This window comes from Tupaia chinensis, unplaced genomic scaffold, assembly GCF_000334495.1.
Source record: "Tupaia chinensis unplaced genomic scaffold, TupChi_1.0 Scaffold149666_1, whole genome shotgun sequence".
Taxonomy (NCBI): Eukaryota; Metazoa; Chordata; class Mammalia; order Scandentia; family Tupaiidae; genus Tupaia; species Tupaia belangeri.
The window spans coordinates 1,244,946-1,269,535 of NW_006209511.1; the positions used below are offsets into that span (position 1 = coordinate 1,244,946).

At 37.0% G+C, this 24,590-nt stretch overlaps 1 protein-coding gene across 4 annotated transcripts in view; it reads left to right on the forward strand.

The window, feature by feature from the left end:
* PDE1C (phosphodiesterase 1C) overlaps positions 1–24,590 on the forward strand; it is a 385,889-nt gene that overhangs the window by 313,260 nt on the left and 48,039 nt on the right. For all 4 annotated transcript variants that reach the window (XM_006171492.2, XM_006171494.1, XM_006171493.3 and 1 more), the window contains exons 15-16: positions 790–1,020; positions 8,319–8,396. In XM_006171492.2, the coding sequence (XP_006171554.1) occupies positions 790–1,020; positions 8,319–8,396 (309 nt within the window). The remainder of the gene's footprint in view (positions 1–789; positions 1,021–8,318; positions 8,397–24,590) is intronic.

Below are 24,590 nucleotides of genomic sequence, written 5' to 3' on the forward strand. Positions count from 1 at the left end.
AAAGAGAGAAATCACCCCCCCAGGGGGGATGGCCACACTGCAATCCCTTCTCCTCCATTCTCCTCTCTGGACCTTGGGCATGCACGCACACATGCCCGGCGTGAGTTTTAAGCCACCGGGTCCAGGACACGAACCGCGGTCAACTACATGGGAGTTCAGCGACATAGCCATTACGCTAACTGCTGGTCCCCAGTGCTGTGTTTTTGATTAAGCATAGAGCTAGTTTTTTGTTTTGTTTTGTATTGTTTTAGTGCTACTTATTTTCCCTGGCTTCTTGTTTTGTAATCGGTTGTTTATATTTAAAGGTCCCAAGCAAACTTATATAAAATTCCAGTTTTTACTGGGACTGTGGAAAAACTTAATTTCTCTGAGCCTTGATTCTGCATGCATGAAATAGGGTCACAATAATAGCTGTGATAGGTTGTCTTGAGGATGAAAAGAAATCATCTCAGAAAAGTAGTGAACATAACACTTAGTGTAGAGAACACATTTAATAGAGGTAATCGATAATCATGTTAATAATGCCCATTACGGTATTGGTTTACCAAATACTACTATTATTTCCTCCTTGTTTCCTTCTATAGTTCACTATTTTCAGAAATGACATCATGAACCTAATGTATTGGTTTTCTAAATGTATGTAGGACTCTGACTTGATTTAACCAAAATTATACCTCGAGCACTTAGGAAGCACCTTAGGCCATTTTAAGGTATTAAAAGAGGCAATTCTGCTAATGACATGCCTCTTTCTCTCTTTCATACACCTTTCCTAACGTGTCCTGAACACAGAGGAGAAGGCCAAGAAGGAAGCAGAGGAAAAGGCTCGCCTGGCTGCAGAGGAGAAGCAAAAAGAAATGGAAGCCAAAAGCCAGGCTGAGGAAGGTGCATCTGGCAAAGCTGAGAAAAAGACATCTGGCGAAGTTAAGAATCAAGTCAATGGAACACGCACAAGCAAAAGTGAAAACACTCGTGGGAAAAATTCCAAAGCTGAGAAGTCCTCAGGAGAAAAGCAACAGAATGGTGAGTAGAATTGCACAGGTGAAAGGTCTTTTCCTGGCATCAATGACGTGATGGAAACAGGCAAACAGCTTCAACTATGAAAACTTGCCGAGCAGGCCTTCCTCCGTCATCTAGCTCCTGCTGATCTCTTCTCACTGGGCTGTGGTTGCCATCAGCTCACCTGTGCCTTTCTCTTTAGGGAGATTGACAACTCATATTTACCTTCATAGTTGCTCTGGAGACTAGCCAATGCCTACCTAGCTACCAGGTTGAAATTACTATTAATAACCCAGCACAGTCCCAAGTACTCACTGCCAGATAGGTAAATGGGAATTCAATTTCTCATATGAAAAATCCCTCTAGGAGAATCCAGCCTCAGCTCTGCCTGAGGCCTATTCCTGAAGTATGTGTCTATATACCTACATGTGTTAAGTGTATACATTGCAGTGACCATTATCCCAGTTTGCCTGGGATTGAGGGGTTTCCTAGATGCAAGACTTTCTTTTTCTTTTTCTTCTTCTTCTTCTTCCTCTTTTTTTTTTTTTTTTTAAACCATAGAGCACATGCACTGTCCAGAGAGACAGAGAGAGGGAAAGTGAGAAATTGAGAAATCATCCCCCAGGGAGGATGTTCTATACCACAATCTCTTTTCTTCCATTTTTCTCTTGGGATTTTGGGCAAGTACGCACATGTGACTGGTGTGATTTTTCAAGTCTCATGTCCAGGATTCTAATAATAGTCAGTCAGATAGGAATCCAGTGCCTTAACCACCATGCACCTGCTGGCCCAAGGGTTTTCTTTTAAAAACCAGAAAAATTCCAGGGAAACCAGGATAGGCGGATTATCATAATGTACATATAGTTATTGATTTCTTGTATTTAATGCAACAAATATTTACTGATGAATGATTATATACCAAGCACTGTACTTGCCACTGGGGCTTTAGAAATGAACCTAAACACACCTATTATACATGTATACCTGTGGACATGGTTGATTAGAAAGGCTGTTGAGAGGACTTACCTCTCTGTCTCTTTCTTATGAAAATAAATCAATAAACTTGAACAAAGAAAAGAAATGGAAAGGTCTTAAGAAGTCCATGGTCTCATGGGGTTTTAGATATTCTTACCAATAACTCTAGTGAAACGTGAGCAAGTAAGTGTAGTGGCATGGCAGATACAGTGTCCAAGGAACATGTATAAGAGAAGAGGCATTAGTTGTTAGGACTGGGAATAGTGAAATAGGGTAAATATCAAGAGTAGGTGGTATCTGAGCTGGGTTTTAAATGCTAAAGCTTGCTGGTCAGAAGTCAAGAGACTTCTCAGCAGAAAATGAGGTGAGTGAATACACAGGGCATGGAATTGGTTCTCTGATGTAGGATAGGGCAGGAAGTTCAGAGGGTCTGCAGGTTCCAAGTGGCAGGTTGTGACTGAATAGTAAGGTAGATTCACAGTCAGCAGACCTCGTTTCAACTCACAGCTGTCTCTCCCTTCTACCTGGCCTCTGTCAGGTTACTTCATCTTCTATGAGTCAGTAAAATGTGCATAATAATACTTGCTCCAGCATGGCCTCTTGTAAACCTTTTGGGATTTTTACACACTTTTGAAATTTACATTTAATCATTGTACTAAAGATGTACAGTGTATAAAATTGTTTAACCCAGCATGAATGCAGTGCATATCAATCAAGGCAAGGATATTACCATATACTTTATCACCAACAGATAACTTTTTATTCTTGTGTCTGTTAAATGTTTTCTTACAAGCTTTTGATGATAATAGTTATGATAGCAAAAACAACAAAGACAGTAACAACAAACAGCATGTATTAACTACACAGCAGATACTTTTTAAAGGTTCTTTTTACATGTTTGTCTTCTTATCTGCTTAGAGGACCAGGTAATCTACTTCAAATTGTGCTCTAGCTGTCATGCTCTAGGACTTGGATAAATGATAAATATGTAGAAAGTACTTAGCAAAACTTTCTCTAATTATTTTTATAATTCACTTATAACATGTGTATTTGGGGACTAATATTTTAATACATATAATAACAATAGCTTATATCACGTTTCAAGAACATAGATTCCTTCCATTAACCTTCATCATCACCTTAGGAGGTAGGAGAAGCTAGTCCCCCCGATAGCAGCCTGATTTTGGAAACTGCTATTAACTAGTTTGTTTTATATTTAATTGCATCATAGTTCAGGAAAAAAATAAAAGTTCAGTATATAGTGGAGATTTATGATGCAGTTTTTGAAGTTTTAGAAGACTGTGCCAACCACCTTCTTTTCCTCTACCAAAGTCTGAACCAACTGAGTAAGAGATACCCAAATCAGAAAGCCAGTGATCAGGGTGTCAGCTCCACTGTAGTTGAGAGATGTGGACTTGTATTTGGGCTTCTTTACACATCTTCCCTGAATGGAGGTCACTCTACTAGAGCCTGGCACAGCCAGGCAAACATGGGAACTTGTCTCCTATCCACGCACCCCAGGAGACTGCTTCTGGAGTGACAGAAAATGTGTGTGTTTTGTGGAAAACACACTCCCAAGGAGGACGGAAAAGGGTGCTAGGCTGAGCTGTGCATGCTCAAATCTTCCTCCTATATAAATCACTCCTCTCAAAGGAAGAATACAGTAAAGGGTGGTGAGAGAGGCAAGATATGTCCTGTCTTCCCACCTTTCTTTTCTCTTTCTGTAGAGTGGGTAAAAATATCTTTCCCTTAATAAAAACACTATCATTTATTGAATGCTTAGCATGCGCCAGACATTGTGCTTGAGATTTTACCTATATTAAATCATTTAAAAATTAGAACAGGTCTATGAAGCAGATAGTCATTCCCACCTTACAGAGAAAGAACTGATATTCATAGAAGTCATTGGACTGTTAAAAAAGGAATGACATATTTTTTCTGTTTTCCTATGCAAAGATCTGTCATGATTTTCCAATGACCCAATAAATCACTTGCTTCAGGTTAAGCAGTCAGTAATTTGGGACCTCAGGTTAAACTCAGGCCTATGTGAGTCCTAACTCCATATTCTGTAACCAGCATGTCCCCACTATTTGTAAGGTTCAGTGCCATAGAGGAGAGGGAAGAACCAGATATTGAGATTCAACAACTGTTCATAAAAAAATTGTATAACTATTTATTCCAGGAATTATAATTATAATTTATACCAGTAATAGGTTGGATAGTGAATATTTTATTTTAGGCTTTGCAGGCTATATGGTCTCTACTGAGACCTGTGTTATGTTGGCAGTTGCTCAACACTGCCATTTTAAAGTGAAAGCAGTCACAGATGATACATTTCCAAAAGAACAAGCTGTGTTCCGATAAAACTTTATCCATGGAAATTGAAACTTGAATTCTATATAGTTTTCACATGTCACAAAAGATTAACTTTTTTATGCAATTACTTATAAATGTAAAACCCATTCTTAGCTTGTGGGTCATATAAAACAAGGCAGTGGGGCCAGGTTAATAAGAGAAACCAGTGAACACAAATAAGCCAGTCACAAAGAATGTTAAAATTCTATAAGGGGGCATTAAAAACACTCAGAAAGGGCAGAGATAACCATGACTTATTTTGAAGATGATTAGGAGCTTGAGCCTTCAACTAGGTTTGTTTCATTTCATGAATGTGTTTATTTCCCAACGTAAGCAACACTCTGCCATTTCCCTTAAAAATTAAGTATTAAATTAGAGGTGGGAAAGAAATCAATTTAGAGTAATAATAAGAAAGGCTAATGGTGGTTCTGGACTATATTATAGCAGCCTAATTAAAATGATTTATAACTGCACAGAAAAGCTCTTTTGTTTCCCTGTGTATTGAATAACTGCTCACATCACCCATTACTCTATACCCAACCCGTGGGAAATCACCTAATGGTTTTGTTCAAGGAACATCACCAAACAAGCATGCGTCACTTTCCTGGCACCCTTCTCTGGTTTACACAATTTATTTCCCAGGTTTAAGCTAAAGGGCATTTGTTAGGGGGTTGTATAGTTCTGTTCCCTTGGTGGCAATTACAGGATCCTGTAAGTTTTGGTCTCCATCGAGATACCTGTCCCCCAATCAGCATTCCAAACTCTGGATGAGAAGACACGCTGCCACGGGCTGCTGACTAGCATCCTACAAATTTTACATGTCTTCTGACTTAAAAAAGACACCCTAGTCTACTGCAGCTGTGGCTAATGCACCAGTTCAGAGAAATCTGGAAGGCTTTAAATAGATGCAGGAGTGGTATACAGGGTCCTTTAGGAAGAAAAATAACTTTTCTGTGGGGAATCAGTATGACAAAAGGTCTGGAGACTCTTGAGTCCAACTCTAGCAATATTAAAATAGGGAAAAGCCAGTATCTATACTGTCCATAAGACGTCCAAAGGAATTCCTTTCCTTTTGGTCATTGGTGATAGCAGAGGAAGATGACTCTTACCACTTGAACTCCTCCTGTTTGGACCCTGGCCAGAGTAGACTCCTGTTTTCCTCAATCCTTCCAGCAAGTTCATCCCATTTTAGAATTAAAAACAGAGGAAACCTGGAGTGTTTACTAACTTCTAACTTAACTTAGGAATTTGTCAAATTCCATTAAAAGTGTATGCTTTGTAGAATGTATCACAGCCAAAAATGGTCTTAAATTATCCTTAGGTAATCTGTTTTTAAATAAATTTGTAGACCAAAGGCACTTAGAAATGGAAACAATAAATGATAGCCTACAATCTAAAACTTGAGCTTCATAGGGGACCAATGAATACAGTAGTTGAGAGTCTGGCTTCTAGAATCAGAACTATCTGTGTAGCCTGTGGTAAATTACTTTACCTGTGCCTTAAGTTCCTCAGCCATAAAAAGGTGATGATAATGTAAGGGATCTTCAGAAAGTTACTGAAAATGCATGTTTTGAAAAATTATGTATTGACTTCAAAAATTTTTGTACCAGGGTTGGCCCTGTGGCCTAATGGTTAAGACCAGAACCCACATAGCCAACCGCATGGTTTGAGTCCTGGCCCTGGAGGCTTGAAAAACACATTGCACCTGTACATGTGTATTCACAAAATTTCAGCAACTTGGAGAAATGAAAGGAAAGGAATTGCAGCATGATCATACCTCATTGGGTGATGCTTTCTCTCTCTCTCTCTCTCTCTCTCTCTCTCTCTCTCTCTCTTTCTCTCTCTTTGTCACCAGTGAGCACAGGACCCTCTGGCAAAAATAAATTCTTAACGTGAGCCAAAATAAGATTGTACCTCAATTCCATTTTTTTCTATAGGCTTCCCCTCACACATATTTCAGGTTAATTTTCTACAAGTTAGTTAAGTACAATTCCCTATAGGAAGATTGGTTGGCCATTTTTCAAAGACTACCAGATGAGTGGCTTAAATCAGGTCTATCTTAGCTGACAGGAGCATTTTTATTGCTAGAGGGAGATGCAGGTGCAAGGTGGGAGTTAGGGGTGAGGCCAGGGTAGTATGTGAAACTCATGCTGATGGGGAACCCACTCAACACTGATGGCACTAGTCAGTGTTTGCTTACATGGCTGTAGTGATGTCAAGGAAAACTCAAACTTGGAAAGCATCTTCAATCATTTGATGAGTTGGTTATTCAACAGATTGACCATTTAATGGGCAAATCTTAGATAATTTACATATTTTCAATAATAGTACCTTAATAATGTGATTATTCTTAGAATTTAATGAAATAATGCATGCAAAATGTTTAACAGACTGCCTTGCATAGAAAAAGCAAAAAAAAAAAAAATTCCTTCCCTCACACACATATTTTGAATGCCTTGCTAACTCCTATTATTCTTAGAATCATTTAGCTTCGATAAGTACCAGTATTGGAATAGTAATGTATACTTGGTTTATATAAACTAAAAGGAAAACTGCCATTAGTGTGATCAGTAAGAAAAATACCTAGATTTTGAAATTAAAGCTGGAGGAAAGGGTTCATGTCCTCTCAATGTTATATTGGCCTATTTGAGCAGACTAGCACAAAATTATCATAGGGGGGCAGCATACCTTTGCTGTGAAGGGCCAGGCAGGAAATATTTCTGGCTCTGCACACCCATGGTATTCACCTCTACTTTTACATAAATGGACATGGCTGTATATCAATAAAACTTTGTTTATCTTAACAGATGACAGGCAAAAATTGGCCCAAAGGCCATAATTTGCTGACCTCTGCTTTTGAAAAACAGCTGTGCTTAACTTTATTATTTACTGTTTGATTCAGGACTACATACTATAAATTAAATGCTAACTTATAGATTTTTTGACTGATAGAGAAGATAATTCCAAAGATTATTTTTTATTATTTTATTGCCCGGTAGTATATAACCAGTTTATCTCTAGCCTAGCTATCTTAGCATATTTCTTAAATGTGTATAGATAGCTGCGGCCTTAAATGCTCGTGGAACCATCCTCATGATCTCACTGATTCACTCATAAATGAGCTAAATACATTTTGAGACATATTCATTCTGCATTTGTAGAAGCAGTGTTTTTTTAACATTTACAAATTACATTTTGATGAGGTCATGAATGAGAATGCCATTTGTAGCTCTGTTTCAAAATAATAACTGTCATTGAGTGAAAGCCAGATATCACATTTAGTACTTATATACTTTAAAATAATTTATCCTTATGTCTATAAAATAGGTGTTATTCTCCCCATTTCGCAGTCAAGAAAACTGAAACACAGAGAAGTTAAATAGCTATTAACTGGTAGAACTTATGTTTAACCCAGGTTTTTTTTCATTCCACAGCCAAACATCAAAGCTGAACTGCCTTTCTTGGAAGAAAAACACAATTGACTTAAGCACAACACTCTGTGGGTTTTTTTCTTTCTTTCTTTCTTTTTTTTTTTTTTTCTGTTTTAATTTGATGGAAAGTGCGTTCTCTCACCAGAGAAAGACAGAAAGAAAGAGGGAAAGGGAGAAAGTATACCCCATGAGGAATGGTCATGCCACAATTCCATCTCTTCAATTTCTCCCATTTTTTGGTATTTTGGACATGCACACACTTATACACCTACTGAGTTTTTCAAGTCAGTGGGACCCAATTAAAATTGCAAGATCTGCCATATAGGGTCTGGCTCTTGTCACTAGGCCATGGGCTGTCCCAAGTACAACCCTGTTTAATAGAAATTTTCAGTCTTAATTTCCAGATTATGATTCAATTTCTGGATCCCAAAACATGGTTACAAAAGATATTTAAACTCAGGCATGTACTCCCTCATGACTTGCCTTGATAGATTTAGAGATAGTTATAACTTCTCCTTCAGCTATACACAATGTACTGTTTGTCATGTCTGTTATTTTCAGGTGAGGTGAAAGATGGTAAAAATAAGGCGGACAAGAAGGATCACTCCAATGTCGGAAATGATTCAAAGAAAACAGATGGTAAGAATATCATTCCCTTACATTTTTTCATAAAATGTGGGATTTGATGCAAGCTTATTTGATTCATACCTAACACTGAATAAGTAATTGTTAATATTCTTATGTTATAGCCTGAAAAAACACTTTACTACATTTAGAGAGTACTATCATCCCTTTTATTGGTGTATCTCTTCCCCTCCACCATACTTTCTCTACTACAAATGCTTTCTAGGTCTTTATATTTCCCACTTGTCCCTTTTTTTTTTGGAGAGGTTTTTGCTATAGGGCACGTGCGCTCGCCAGACAGAGAGAGACATAGAGACAGAAAGCGAGAAATCACCCCCCAGGGGGGATGGTCACGTCGCAATCCCTTCTCCTCCATTCTCCTCTCGGGATCTTGGGCACGCACGCACAAGTGCCTGGCATGAGTTTTAAGCCACCGGGTCCGGGACGGGAACCGAGGTCGACTACGTGGGAGTCCAGCGACATGGCCATTAGGCTAACCGCTGGTTCCCCCCACTTGTCACTTTTCAACTTTATAAAAAGTTGATTGCAGGACCAGCAGATGGCCTAATGGTTACATCGCTGGACTCCAATGTAGTTGACTGTGATTCAAGTCCTGGACCCAACAACTTAAAAAACTCAATTCCAGGTGCATGTGCATGCATGCCCAAAATCCTAAGAGGAGAATGCAGGAAAAGGGACTGTGGCACGGCCATCCCGTGGGGAGTAATTTCTCACTTTCTGTCTCTCTTTCTCTCTCTCTGGCGAGCTCATGTGCGCTATAGAAAAAAATCTGTCTCTAAAAATATGTTGATTGGAGACCAGCAGTTAGCGTAATGGCTATGTCGTTGGACTCCCATGTAGTCGACCGCGGTTTGCGTCCTTGACTTGGTTGCTTAAAACTCACACCGGGCGCATGTGTGTGAATGCCCAAGATCCCAAGAGGAGAACGGAAGAAAAGGGATTGCGGCATGACCATCCCCCGCTGGGGGAGTGATTTCTCACTTTCTGTCTCTCTGTCTCTCTCTCTCTCTGGCAAGCACACGCACCCTATAGCAAAAACCTCTCCAAAAATAAAATAAAATAAAATAAATTTTAAAAAATTTAAAAAATGTTGATTGCACACTTGCAGATTTTAACAAAATGTAATAACACATATTGTTAATGGATTTATAGGTTTTTGATAATGAATTTTTCAGCATAAATAGCTTTTTTGATATTTTTTACTTTGAGTTATTAATTTGGGTAAAAAATTATCAAAAAAAAAAAAAAAAGGTAATCTGTCCAGTGTTATGCTGTGGGGCAACATTCATGGTTGTAGAACACATTTAGCCAGCAAGAACCAGCATGAACAAGTCCCCTAAAGGCAATGATAACCTGAAACCAAAGTTAGAATGAACCTATATGGTACTCTGCTTCTTAAGTTTGGTTTTTAATTTTCATGAGAAATAGTTTACTCTTTTTAAAATCTGGAAGTTCAAATTTATTACCCTCCACACTTTCCACTATAAGATTTAGAACCTACCCTTGCCTTTCACATAAGCTTCATTGTTTTGGTTGTAACGTGAGCTCATTCTCAGTTATTGCATCATACATGGACATGCTATTAAGCTAAAATTGGAGCTTCCAGAAACTAATTTTTGTTGGAATCCAGATGATCTTTGAGTCATACTTCCTAGCAGACATCATATTTGATGCTAAGCTAGTCTTTGAATAGTTTGTTAGAATACCTTTGAAGAATGAATGGTGGATAATCAGATTGAGAAGTAAGAAGAAATTTGAGCATAACACTTTACATATACTAAAACAAAAGAGTCTCTTTAGCTTTTAGTCCTAAGCTGTCATACCATACTTTCTTTACTTGTGTACAAGAAATCAGTTCTCAAACATTTCCTTTTAAGACCATTCAAATAATTAATCCAAATAATGTGTGTTATCGCATACTGCCTGGGGAACCCACACAAGCAATTTTTCACCAAATAGCTTATGCAAACAGAAACCATCAATCTAATGAGAATTTGCTCCTTAAATAAATGTAAGAAGTGAATTCTTTTCCAAAGACATGACTGTCTTTCAGCCAAACTGCTTTCGATAATGAACCAAAGGTTCTTTGCCCAAAATTATTAGACCTAACTCAAGGCAATTCAAACCAGATAATGTACAGTGCATAAATGATATCAGCTATAAACTCAGACCTGCACATGTGCCCCATCCTGCATCCAACTCCCTGATCTGAAGTCTTATAGCATAAAAGCCTAGAAAAATTAAGTCTCAAATTTTTAATATGGACTTTTAAATGCCTTTGCATTTTTGTTATGTGCTTTCGGTATCTACTATGTTGTTGTCATGTGGTCATTGTGGGTTAAATTTTATCAGCCACATAAAGTGCTTTTATTTTGTCTGGGCCCTTTTAACAGAATTATTGCCAAATATTTTAAAGGATTGAACAGGTTTTCTTTTTTTGGGGGGGAGGGGGAAGATGGTGCAATAGTTTCTGTATTTTGTCATGCAAATAAATGTAAAGTTTAGCTGTTTAGTTAATGGAGTTCTTGATTTCATGGGACAGTGAGCAGACCAAGGTAAAGTGGAGTCATTCTCTGACACCCATCCCCTTTTCCCTCCATAACTTTAATCTTTTATTGCTTCAAGTGGGGGGTCTAGTGTGCCCATACACCTGCAGGATTATGCACAAACATAGGCATGAATGACTCTGTATTTTATTTTATTGATTGACTGACGTGACATCTTTGATACCAATAGGACTTAGGATGTTGAGCTTCAATAGCTCGCACTAATTTAGTCCAAACCTTTGTCAGGAAGAAAGCTAATTTTAGTGCGTAAGTGGTAAATAATTTGATCAGTCTTATCTACGCCTTCCCATTTGATCAATAAAACCCTTCCTTTTAGAAAACTTAAAAAGAAAGTATGTTGATCTGTAGATATATTGAGTTTTAAAGAATTATTTGGAAATAATCAGATACATTTTTAACATTTCTTTGAGTGGATCCTATTGTATATGATGACCAAGAGAGCCAGTTTAACTCTTTTCATATTTCCTACCCCCAAACGTAGCTCTGGGAACCTTTAGTGACTTGTTCTCTCTTCATTTTTGAGAGGGAGTATCCAGGTACAATCCATACCCAGAATGATCTAACCCACTGTGGTCTATAGTCGTGGCATTGTAAACATTCAGAGACAAACTTAATGGACACTGGACCACAGTTGGTTATCCCCCAAATCTCAAGAGTTTGCACAGAGGGAAATATTGTATGCTGAAAGACCTGGGGTAAATTACATCCTAGCATAATGAACACATTGCAGTTGTACATTATCTCTGTCAGGCTACTGGTGTACTATATTTAGTATCCTGCAGCACTAATTTTCTAACTGACTTCAAAGACTGGATGTCTTTTGAAAGGACCTTGCTTACCCCTAGGGAGAAATGTTCTAACATAGAAAGGTCTAGGTCATTGAGCCACAATTCTCTTAATGCCTTAACTTTTCCAGTGTTATTGGGAGAGTCATGGAATACCACACAAATTAATTATTTTTAGTACATTTTTAACCATGTTTATAATAGCAGAGCTTCTTGGACCTGCCATAATTTATTATAATTTCCCAGAAGCACAGACTCGCCTTTAACTTTGCTAGATTGTATAAACAAAGATATAGGAAATAGCCACCTTTTTGCCTCTCAAAAGACTGATTATAATTAAGCCCTCACTGTTTATTAGCCAGCTCCCAAGGAATGAGTTCAACAGGAGTTTCTCTTTCAAAGAGTATCCTGAAAATTGGAATTTTTGTAGATGTTGGTTCATGAAATTTGAAAGTCAGTTGTGAATAGTAGAAATGGCAGACCAAAAACAAAACAAAACAAAAACTGTGGAAGTATATTTCTGCCAAAGGGAAATGACGAGAACTGGATTAACCCTCCCATCTGAAACAACAACAACAAAAATGCCAAATAATGTATGTGAAAGAATGGTTTTCAAGACACTCGACATCAGGAAATGAAGAACAATGGTTTATGAGAGACAAAAAATAAATGAGGTAAGCCCAACAATTACCCCAGGTTACTGCCTTGAGAGAATATCTAGGCAATATAAAGAAAAGTGATACGAGCAGACCTCTTTGATTCTCTGAGTTGAGAAGTTGAGTAAGAAACAAGGAAGATCAAAGGGCCAGAGTGGACAGAGTAAAGTACTCAAGAACTTTAGGAAGATAAAACTCCAGAGATCTGAAAAGTATTCAATAGAATATTTATCAACCTATGCAACAAGGAAACTACCTAAGGTTATCAAAGAACCAGACAAGAGTTAGATTTTCTAACTCTTAAAGTTAGAAAAGAAGCAGATAAGATTTCCTACCCCTATTATTCACATGGGGTAGGAAAAAAGAGCCTGTTCTTAGTACCCACGCTTGAATACATCACTATTTAAAGGAAATTAGTATAAATTAGTACAACTACTGTGCAGAACAATTTGGAGGTTCCTCGGAAACCTACAAATAGAACTGCCATACAACCCAGTAATTCCACTCTTAGCTATCTATCCAGAGGATAGGAAAATCTTCAGTCAGAAAAACACTTGCACATACAATAATGCAGTTTATTGCAGCATTATTTATAATTGCTAGGACTTGAATCAACTCAAATACCCTAGTACAGATGAGTGGATTGAAAAATATGGGAAATGTATTCTGTGGAATACTACTCAGCCATAAGAAACAATAATACCCTGACATTTGATATAAATTGGACAAATGTGGACAATTTAATGCTGAGTGAAGCAACCCAGACTATGAAAGACAGATATTGTATGTCCCTGCTTAATATATGCCAAATGTCTGCACTCCATAGCAGTAACTGGAAGATTGGAAGGTATAATAGTAAGGAGGGCAACTGTAGATACTAGAACAGTGAGGGGGATAAAGGAGGTGGGTAACAGGGTTTGGGAAGGAAGCAATCAAGAAAAAGACAAAAAAGCACATTCAGTAGACGTAAGAATGAAGTTATCTGTTGATGATAATGTAGAGTATATGATAATGTCTTTGACTTGACTAAAAATGCATGTATTCATGCAGGAAAAAATGATGTACACTGTAAAGATGTACAGTGACTAATTATAAGTTTAAAAATAAAAATGTGAGGGACCAGCAGTTAGCATAATGGCTATGTCGCTGGACTCCCACATAGTCGACCGCGGATGGCATCCTGGACCCGGTGGCTTAAAACTCACATCAGGTGTGTGTGTGTGTGTGTGCCCAAGATCCCAAGAGGAGAATGGAGGAGAAGGGATTGCGGCGTGGCCATCCTCCCGGTGGGGTGATTTCTTGCTTTCTGTCTCTCTGTCTCTCTCTGTCTGGCTGGCAAGCGCACGCGCCCTATAGCAAAAACCTCTAAAAAAATAAATAAAAAAAATTAAAAAGTGAGAAAAGAATAAAGGAAATTAGGTGAAATACTCATAATTGTCTTGATTTAGTAGTGGTAAATAACCAACTATAGGCTAAATATTGCTCTGGCTGTTCTTGTCCGCCAAAAAAAATGTTGAAAAGAATATATTTTAAAATATTTTTTAGGATCAAAGTCTTTACAATTAACTGTATCTCAGAATAAATTTAGTTCAAGATGATATATAGATATAGATAATACATATAGACACAGATATCTACATCCAAAAATATCCTGCACCTACCAAAGTAAAATTTATAATGTCTGGAATCCAGTAAAAAATGACTGGGTATTTAAAGCTATAAGAAAACACTACCCATAATGAGAAAAAAAGACAACTAATTGAAATCAACCCAGAACTGAAACATATGTTAAAATAAGCAGATAAGGAAATTAAAACTGTTCTTCTAACTGTATTCCATACATTCATAAGTTAAGTCAAGATGTGGAAGATATATATTTTTTAAAACAACAAAAATCAAACTTGTAGGGACCAGCAGATGGCATAATAGTTGCATCGCTGGACTCTCATGTAGTCAATCACAGTACAAGTCCCAGACACACACCAGCATGTGTGCGTACATGCCCAAAATCCTGAGAGGAGAATGGAGAAGAAGGGATGTGGTGTAGCCATACCCTGGGGGGTAATTTCTTGCTTTCTGTCTCTCTGTCTTTCTCTGTCTCTCTGGTGAACACATGTGCTCTATAGCAAAAGCTCTCTTAAAAAAAAAAAAAAAGAAAAGAAAGCAATCCACTCCTAGATATGAAAAGAACTAGGTAATATTTTGCCAAATCATGAAAACTTTGATTCCACAAATCCAAGAAGTTCACTGAAGCTTGAGCATAGGCCCAGCTGCAGTAGCATGTGCTGAGAGATGATGTTACTCAGCAGGCTGAAACCACAGGATAGGCCCGGATTATATTTCCAGCTCATCCTAAAAGCTGCTTTTTAGGAGGTTGAGGAAAGAGAATTGCAACATAGTAGGACCCTATCTACAAATGATTGAATGAATGAATAAATGCCTAAACAAGAAAATATAAAGAAAATTGCAAAGCATATCATAATCAATTTACTCAAAACCAATGATGAAGAGAAAATTTTTAAACAACAGAGGGAAAAAACATACATAAAGACAAAACTGATAGTACAATAGGTTTCTTGGATGAAATGATACTGGTGAGAAAACAATGGAGCAACATTGTTAAAGTACTCAAAGGAAAATAAATTAACCAAGAATTTTGTACCTAGCAAAAATACTTTTCAGATATCAAAATGAAATGATATTTTTATCAGATATGCAAAAGCTGTGTTTAGAGGAGATCATTGTATGCTAAATTTAAAGCAGAAGGAAAATTCTGCCAGATTAGACATGTAGAATCCCCAAAAGAACTAAAGAACTGATAATGGTAGCTGCAAAATACAAGAGACTTTTTTTCTTATTATTTAACTTTCTTACTGGTGAACAAATTTTTTTTATTATCAGTATAGATTATTTGGATTCAGAATAATATGGTTATATTTATAAGCATGTTCATAATTATCTAAAGCAAGGATCGCCATTGTCTCTGACATAGGTCTAAGCCAGAATCTCAGAAACTAAACCCAAGTATATTCTGCCTTTGTATATAAGACACAAGTAGTTCTTAAGTAAACTAATAGAAGTTGGCATAGCATTCTAACACTAATCAAAAGAAAGTTTGAATACCTATATTAATATCCAGAAAAGATTTCAGAGAAAGAAAGGATAAAGAAGTTGCAGAGATAAAGAAATTCATTTCATAATGATAAAGTTGTCCATTTATTTTATTTTTTTATTTTTTTTGAGAGTTTTTTTTTTTTGCTGTAGGGCATGTGCGCTCGCCAGACAGACAGAGAGACATAGAGACAGAAAGCGAGAAATCACCCCCAGGGGGGATGGTCATGCCACAATCTCTTCTCCTTCATTCTCCTCTCGGGATCTTGGGTATGCACGCACACGCGCCTGGTGTGAGTTTTAAGCCACCGGGTCCAGGATGCGAACCGCGGTTGACTGTGTGGGAGTCCAGCAACATAGCCATTACGCTAACTGCTGGCTCCCTAAAGTTGTCCATTTATGAAAATGATTTAATAATCCTTCATGTCTATGCATTCAAATACATGATGTAAACTGAAAAAAAATTGTTTATTCATTTGTTTATTTTTGGAGAGGTTTTTGATATAGGGCACATGTGCTTGCCAGAAAGAGAGAGAGAGAGGCAGAGAGACAGGAAGTGAGAAATCATCCCCTGGGGGGATGGCCACTCTGTAATCCCTTTTTCTCCATTCTCCTCTCGGGATCTTGGGCAAGTATACACAGGCACCTGACATGAGTTTAAGTCACCAGATAGAGGACTCGAACCGCAGTTGACTACGTGGGAGCCCAGTGACATAGCCATTATGTCAACTGCTGGTCCTATGCAAAAAAAAAATTTTTGTGTGTGAGGTTCTTGCTATATATAGGGCGCGTGCGCTCGCCAGACAGAGACAGAAAGTGAGAAATCACCCCCCCGAGGGGGGGGGAATGGCCACGCCCCAATCCCTTCTCCTCCATTCTCCTCTTGGGATCTTGGGTATGCACACACATGCACCTGGCATGAGTTTTAAAGCCACCGGGTCCTGGACTCAAACCATGGTCAACTACATGGGAATCCAGTGACATAGCCATTATGCTAACTGCTGGTCCGCCCATGCAAAAAACTTTTAAACCACAATTTGTTTGGGAAAAAAATCTTCTCAATAATTGATAGAGTAAGTAAATATACAATCAGAAAGAAAAAGAATGCTTGAACATCATTTTCAATCAACTTGACACAATTGGTATTTCTAGAATAGGAGAACCCAACACCGAACAATATGATAATATAAATTATTTTAAAGTGCATGCAGAACATTTATAAAAATATAATATGGGACCTTAAGTGAGCCCCAATAAGTTTCAAATGTTTCATGTCATACTAAGTATACTCATGGACCACAACAGAATTAAATTGGTGTTTCTATTTATTATTATTATTATTATTCATTCATTTTCTTTAGAAGTTGGGTGATACTATCTTTATCATTTTTAATAAGTGGCAATTTGTGTTTCCCTTTTTTTCCTTGGCCCGTCTGACTAGAAGTTATTACATTTTATTAGTCAACATCATTGATGATTTTATTTTTTGTTTGTTTTCAATTTCTATCTTTTTACTTACATGAACTACTTGTGTCTTTTGTAAGGTTGATCTCTATGATTTCCTTTCTTCTGCATGTTCTTGGGCTTAGTTTCCTTTATTTTTCCAGTTATTTAAGGTGGAAGTTAGGGTAAATTATTGAGGTTTTTTCCTTTTCTAGTATGGGCATTTAGTGCTGTAAATTTTCCTTTAAGTACAGCTTTAGCAGCATGCCACAAATTTTGAAATGTTGCATTTTTATTTATATTCAGCTCAAAATACTTGCTAATTTCCACTTTATTTTCTACATTGACATAAGTTTTATTTAGGAGTGTTATATTAAATTTAGAAATTTTGGATATTTTCCAGAGATAGTTGAAATGCCTCCTCTCCTAGATTTTGTATAGATTCATCTTGGGACCAGTAGAAGGCTTAATAGCTATGTTGTAGGACTCCCACCTGCTTGAACATATAGTCCAGTCTCAGACTTTGAGACTTAAAGATCACACTGGGCATGTGTGCATGCATGCCCAAGATCCCAAGAGGAGAATGAAGGGTTTGTGACTTGGCCATCCCCCCAGGGGATGATTTCTCACTTTCTCTGTCTCTCTAGTGAGTAAATGGACCCTATAGCAAAAAAAACTCTAAGAAATAAAAATGCAAAGAAATTGAAAAAATGTTTCACCAAAGAAGATAGACCACTAGCAAATATGCATAATGAAGGATCCCTGACATCATTAGGGAAACTGAAATTAAAAGCCAAATTTAAAGCTATTTGAGAGAAAACAAAGAAAAGCTTATACAAGGAGAAAAGTTGATATTATATGAGAGAAGCTCATGGAAAATGGAGTTAAAGCATGAATTTATTTTGTTGCAAATTTTTTTTGAAATCCGTGCATAGTTTGGGCATAATATAAATTCTCCATGAGCTTTTTTGAAAACCTTTTGTGTTCTTTTTTATTTTATTTTACTTTTATTATTTTAATTTATTTTATACATTCAATCACTGTACATCACTGTAGGTCGTAAAATGAATTACCCAGCATGAATACATTTCACACCAGATGAGTTGAAAATATCATACCTGTTATCATCAAAAGACAATCCTCCATTTCTGTGTCCCTTAAATGTCTTGTCTATTTTTTTTCCTTGAATACTTACCTCTGACTCTCCTCCATCTCTCATACTCTTCCCACACTGTCTCCAGTATCTATTACCATTTTTCATGATTTATTTATTTATTTATTTTAATTTGACCAGTGAATGATACATATTAAGTGGAGACATACAATGTCTCCCTTTCATAGCCTGGCTTACTTCACTCACCAGTAAATCTTCCATAGTCATCTACTTTCTATCAAATGCCAGGGTTTGTATTTTATAGTTGAGTAGTGTTCCGTAGTGTATATGTGCCACATTTTTTTTATCCGTTCATTTTTTGTAGACATTTGGGTTAGTTCCATGTCTTTGTAATTGTGAATGATGCTGCAATAAGCATAGATGTGCAAACACTTTTCTAACTGAGCATTTTCCTGTCCTTTGGATAGTACCCAAAAGTAGAATTGCTGGATCATATGGTAGTTCTATTTGTAGATCTTTGAGGAACCTCCATATTGATCTCCACAGTGGTTGTACTAATTTACATTCCCACCAACAGTTTAGGAGAGTTTTCTTTTCACCATGGTCTTTCTAGCACTTGCCATTTTTTGATTTTTTTTTTTTTTTATCTTAGCCATTCTTATTAGGGTTAGGTGGTATCTCATTGTGGTTTTGATTTGCATCTTTCTTATGATGAAAGACATTGAGCATTTTTTCATATTCTTTTTGGCTATTCATATGTCTTCCTTACAGAATTGTTCATTCAGTTCCTTTTCTCCTCTTTTAATTGGGTTGATCATTTTAATTTAGGTAAGCCATTTGAGTTCCCTGTGTATTCTGGTTACCAGCCTCTTAGGCGTACTTTACAAAAATATTTTCCCATTCTCAGAGTTGTTAATTCACGCTAATTTTTGTGTCTTTTTCTATGTGGGAACTTCCTAATATGATGTAATCCTATTTCTCTATTTTTGGGATTATTGCCTGTGCTTTGGGGAACTCAATTTAAGACATTTTTGCCCACTCCAGTGTGCCTCCCAGAGTTTCTGCAGTGTTTTCTACCAGTAGTTTTACTTTTTGAGGTCTTAGTTTAGTTCTTTGTCCCATGTTTAGTTGAGTTTTTGCTAATGGTGAAAGAGAGGGGTCCAGATTCATCTTTCTCCAGGTGGATACTCAATTTTTCAAGCACCATTTGCTAAAGAGATTTTCTTTTTCCCACTGGATTTACTGGTACCCTTTGTCAAAAATCAGTTGGCTGTAAGCTTTGGAGTTTAATTCTGGGGTCTCTATTCTGTTTCATTGGTCCACCTGTCTGATTTTGTGCCAGTACCAAGCTGTTTTGATTATTACAGCTTTGCAATATATTTTGAGATTAGGGAGTGAGATGCTTCCTACTCCATTCTTCTTGTGCAAGATTGCTTTGTCAATATAGGGTCCTTTATGATTCTAGACAAATTCTCTGATTGTCTTTCCTAGATATGTGAAGCAAGTCTCTGGTAATTTGATTGGGATTGCATTAACTATGTAGATTAATTTGGATAGAATTGCCATTTTGATCATATTAATTCTTCCAATCCAGGAACATGGGATGTTCTTCCCCTTTTTTTGCTCATTTTCAATTCCTTTTTTCAGATTTTCATAGTTTTCCTTGTAGAGTTCTTTGGTTAGGTTTATTCATAGATACAGTATACTTTTCATGGTTATGGCAAATGGGATTACTTTTTTCAGTTCTACCTGTCTGCTTTTTGTTCATATATAGAAATGCTATGGATTTTTGTATGTTGATAAAGATCCTCTGTATTCTAATAATTTTATAATTCTGTATTTTACTGTGGCTGTCAGCACACAACTTTGTCAGCTCATTTCTTAACTAACAAATTGAATTTCTTACTGCCACACTTCCTAACTACTGGGCTGCCAGGAAAGTTGTGACCTATTTTTGCATAGACTAACATGGAAAACTGTGTCTTGATTTTCCCTATGATCTAATATTTCTTAAGATGTTCCTGATCTCTTTAGAATCTCAGTATAGGAAAAATGGAGAAGGCAATAGAGCAGATATCCTTGTTAGTTTACGTGGAACAAATAGTTGTAGTTAAAAGGTTTATTGTATACATTAGAAGAATTTGCCTATGATTTCAATCTCCACAATACTTATATCACATGACTTTGACTTGCTACAGGGCTCAAAAAATTACCTGAAAAAAAAGAATGCATTTTTCTTCTTTTCTTTATTGCTGAAATTCTATTCCTATTAAGTCTGTAGTGGGGTACATAGATAAATTTGGAGTGACTGACTCTGAGTCTATTAGATTATCTTTCATTCTACAATATTATAATAGATTTACCAAATTATTAATAAAAACAGTAGAATGTAAGCCTTAACCTTTACACTTAAATTTTACATAATGTTTATAATATTCTTCTGTTTTTTTTTTGTTTTTTTTTTTTTTTAGAGAGAGAGATTTTTTGTTATAAGGCCTGTGTGCTTGCTGGAGAGACAGAAAGCAAGAAATCACAATCCCCACCCCAGGGGGAATGGCCATGCCACAATCTTTTCTCCATCTTCATCTTGGGATTTTGGGATGCACACACACACATGTTCAGCATGAATTGTAAGCCAATGGGTCCACGACTCGAACCACGGTCAACTATGTGCAAGTCCAGTGACATAACCACTATGCTATCTGCTAATTCCAATATTCACATTTTCCTTTGAAAATTTTTGTTAGTAGCGTGAAGGATAATGCATTATGACCAGCTCTGCAGTAGAGCTGGTAGTAAAAGATAAATGGGACCTATATAAATGAAAAGATGTGCCCTGCTCCACAGATCCAGGGGAGAAAATAGTCAAACAGTAGAGTGTGGATAGAACTGAGACGCACAACTACCTTTACCAAAGGAATTGTTTCTCTCTGATGTCCATGTCCAGAGATTAGAGAAGCAATGAATATGCTAGCTCATTACTATTATTCTGAAGGCAACCATGCACTGGTTACACAGACACCAAGACTGTTGTCAATATTCATATCTACATAGACACTTATATCCCAGTATTTTTATCTCAGGTATTCATACTCACCTCATTCTTTTTTCTAAATATTCTAATCGAAATTACTTAGGATCATAATCTTGGGCTGTGCATATACCAGAATAAAGAATTATCCTGTTTCAAACTTCTCAAAAGATTTAAAATGCTTCATTTATGTTGCACCCTCATGCCGAGGATGTAAGGGGAATTAGCTGATGAATTGTTACCTCACAGTAGAATATCCTGGTATCTGTTTCTACCATTGAGATAGATCTACCAAGAAGAGTAGACATGGGTCTTGTGTGCTGTGTATCCCATGGCATCTCTTTTTCTAATCTCCTTTTTACCCACACTTTCAGATATGGTAAGCCTGGGAGTAGATTATTTTTCTTGTTCATTTTCAGTTATCCTTGTTTACTTTGGGGGAGATTAATCATGTCAAAATTTCATTATCTTTGAGGAAGATGGTCTCAAACATTTTTGTTCTCATTGGATGTTGTCCACCTTACCCTACAAGGTTTTTATAAACTCTACACTCACTCAAAGGTGTACTTAGATTATATGACATTTAAAATAGGCTAAGGATTACAAACAACTCTGGAAATACTAGCTGTTATCTCATTCTTTTTTTTCACACCCATGATGGTACTGCTAGAGCAATAACCTTGAATCCTTTATGATTACTTTAAAAATTAAACCTTTGTGGGAACCAGCAGTTAGCGTAATGGCTATGTCGCTGGACTCCCACATAGTCGACCACGGCTCGCGTCCCAGACCCGGTGGCTTAAAACTCACGCTGGGCGCGTGTGCGTGTGTGCCCAAGATCCCGAGAGGAGAATGGAGGAGAAGGGATTGCGGCGTGACCATCATCCCTGGGGGGCGATTTCTGTCTTTCTGTCTCTATGTCTCTCTTTGTCTGTCTGGTGAGCGCATGCGCCCTATAGTGAAAAACCTCTCTCTCAAAAAAAAAAAAAATTAAACTATTGGGGGACCAGCGGTTAGCATAATGGCTATGTCACAGAACTCCCATGTACTCGACCACCATTCAAGTCCCGGAACTGGTGGCTTAAACTCACGCCAGGTGCGTGTGCATACGTGCCCAAGATCCCAAGAGGAGAATGGAGGAGAAGGGATTGCAGCATGGCCATCCCCCTGGGGGATGATTTCTCGCTTTCTGTCTTTCTCTGTCTCTCTGGCAAGCACATGTGTCCTATAGCAACAACAACAAAAAAAAAAAAAAAAAAAAAAAAAAAACTCTCAAAAAAAAATTAAAACGAAACCTTTGTAACTTCAATGCTTAACCATGGTTAGTAATAAATTATTTGCAATATACCTTGACCATTGATCATGCCACTGATATCAACATCTTTTTACTGGAGGGAGTTTCTGCATCCTTTGTGTTTTGTACTTGTTTTCATCTCAGAGGATAATATATTTAGTTATATATATTATATATAGTAATAGTACTGGGGTGGTAGCTCACTATGGCTTTTATGTATTGACAAAAAAAAAAAAAAAGTCTTCTTTCATGAAAGAATTGCCCTCAGAATGGGAATCCAGCATCTTTGTGGGTGACTTTTCTTGAGTGTAGAAGGACCAAACATCTAGAGTGCTCTGAGTTCCAATGAAGTTAATTCACTGTAACAACATATGTTCTGATTAATATCTCATAGTCATTTTGTCCAGAGAAACCCCTGTGACCCATTTGTGCAACACATTTTTTATGTATTGACACCCAACACATCAACAGTAAGTAAAAGCTGAGGTTTAGTGCAAAGATACATGAAATATTTGATGTTTAAAAGCATTTTATATTTTATCAAGTACTTTGACAATTGTCTAAACCTCCCACTCCAACATACCCATCAAAGGAAAACCACAGTAAATTGAGGACAGAAATGTAATGTTATTTTTAGGTGCCTATTATTTTCATTCATCTGGATAAGATCTCACTCACTACACTCTAAAAGGTTTTGTTACATAAACATTTTCATTTGTATATTTAAATATATTTTTCTAACTAATTTCAAAGTTGTGTTGTAAGTTGACCCAACAATAAGAGTTACTATGAGTTTAATGAGGCTGAAACCCTGCATAATTGTTTTTTGAATGGATTTGGAGGAAATGTTATCCAATCTGTGATATGGGGGGAGTGGTCAAATGGGGTGAAAATCCCCTTGTTCTCTTTTGCTCCAGTCTTATTCTCTTGGGAGCATGAAAGCACACAGCCCTTTACTTACTTATGGTTCTTGCATTGATGAGTCATAGTGAATCAGAACAGTTAGCTCTTTTTGTTATAAACATCCATTTCAAACCAGTGTATTTTTTATATAGTTTTAGGTTTGGCAAATGTCCTTGGTGTTTCAAGGAGAAAATTAAAGGATTATAAAGGAACAAATGTAAAGGATTATAATGGACTGTGACTATAATTGCCCTCTTGTGGATTTCTTGTGTTCTTGAAATTTACATTTGTTGTATCAAAACAACTAAAATTATACACACACACACCCACGCATGCATATGTATATGTGTGTGTATAAAATATGTGTGCATGAATAATAAATGATGTAAGGTTGGTGGGTTTATAAAACTAAATTCTAGGGACCAGCAGTTAGCATAATGGCTATGGTGCTGGACTCCCATGTAGTCGACCATGGTTCGAGTCCCGGACCTGGTGACTTAAACTCATGCCCAAGATCCCAAGAGGAGAATGGAGGAGAAGGGATTGCAGCGTGGCCATCCCCCCTGGGGGATGATTTCTTGCTTTCTGTCTTTCTGTCTCTCTCTCTGTCTGTCTGGCAAGCACATGCACCCTATAGCAAAAACCTCTCCAAGAAAAATATAAAAATAAATAAATTGTATGGGGCCAGTAGGTGGCATGGTGGTTAAGAGTGTTGGACTTTCACATGGCCTACTACAGTTCAAATCCTGGATCTTGAGGCTTGCTTTCTTGCTTTCTCTCTCACTATCACTCTGTCTCTCTTTGGTCAAATTAAAACAAATAAATAAGCAAATAGTAAAATAAAATAATTATTTAAATAAATTAAATTGTATTATAAAAAGGAAATCTGCCAAGTGAATTCGTGCTTTTACATAGCCTTTTTGATCTCAGATACTTACCTAGAAACCTCATACTAGAAATGTCAGATAGAAGTATATTATGCACTCTTTTTTAATGACAAAATTAATCTTTTTAAAACAACTTTACCTTTGCAATTATTGATACACAAGCTTTCATTGTTTCACTCTATCTTGTAGACATTTTGCTACACTCTTAATGTACCATTGTAGTTTTTAGAGGACTCTGGTTTGACAGAGAGGATTTAAATTTTGGAACCACTAGGAAAATGTGATTTTTCTTTTTTCTTTTTTTTTTTGGAGAGATTTTCACTGTAGGGCGCGTGCGCTCGCCAGACAGACAAAGAGAGACATAGAGACAGAAAGCGAGAAATCACCCCCCAGGGGG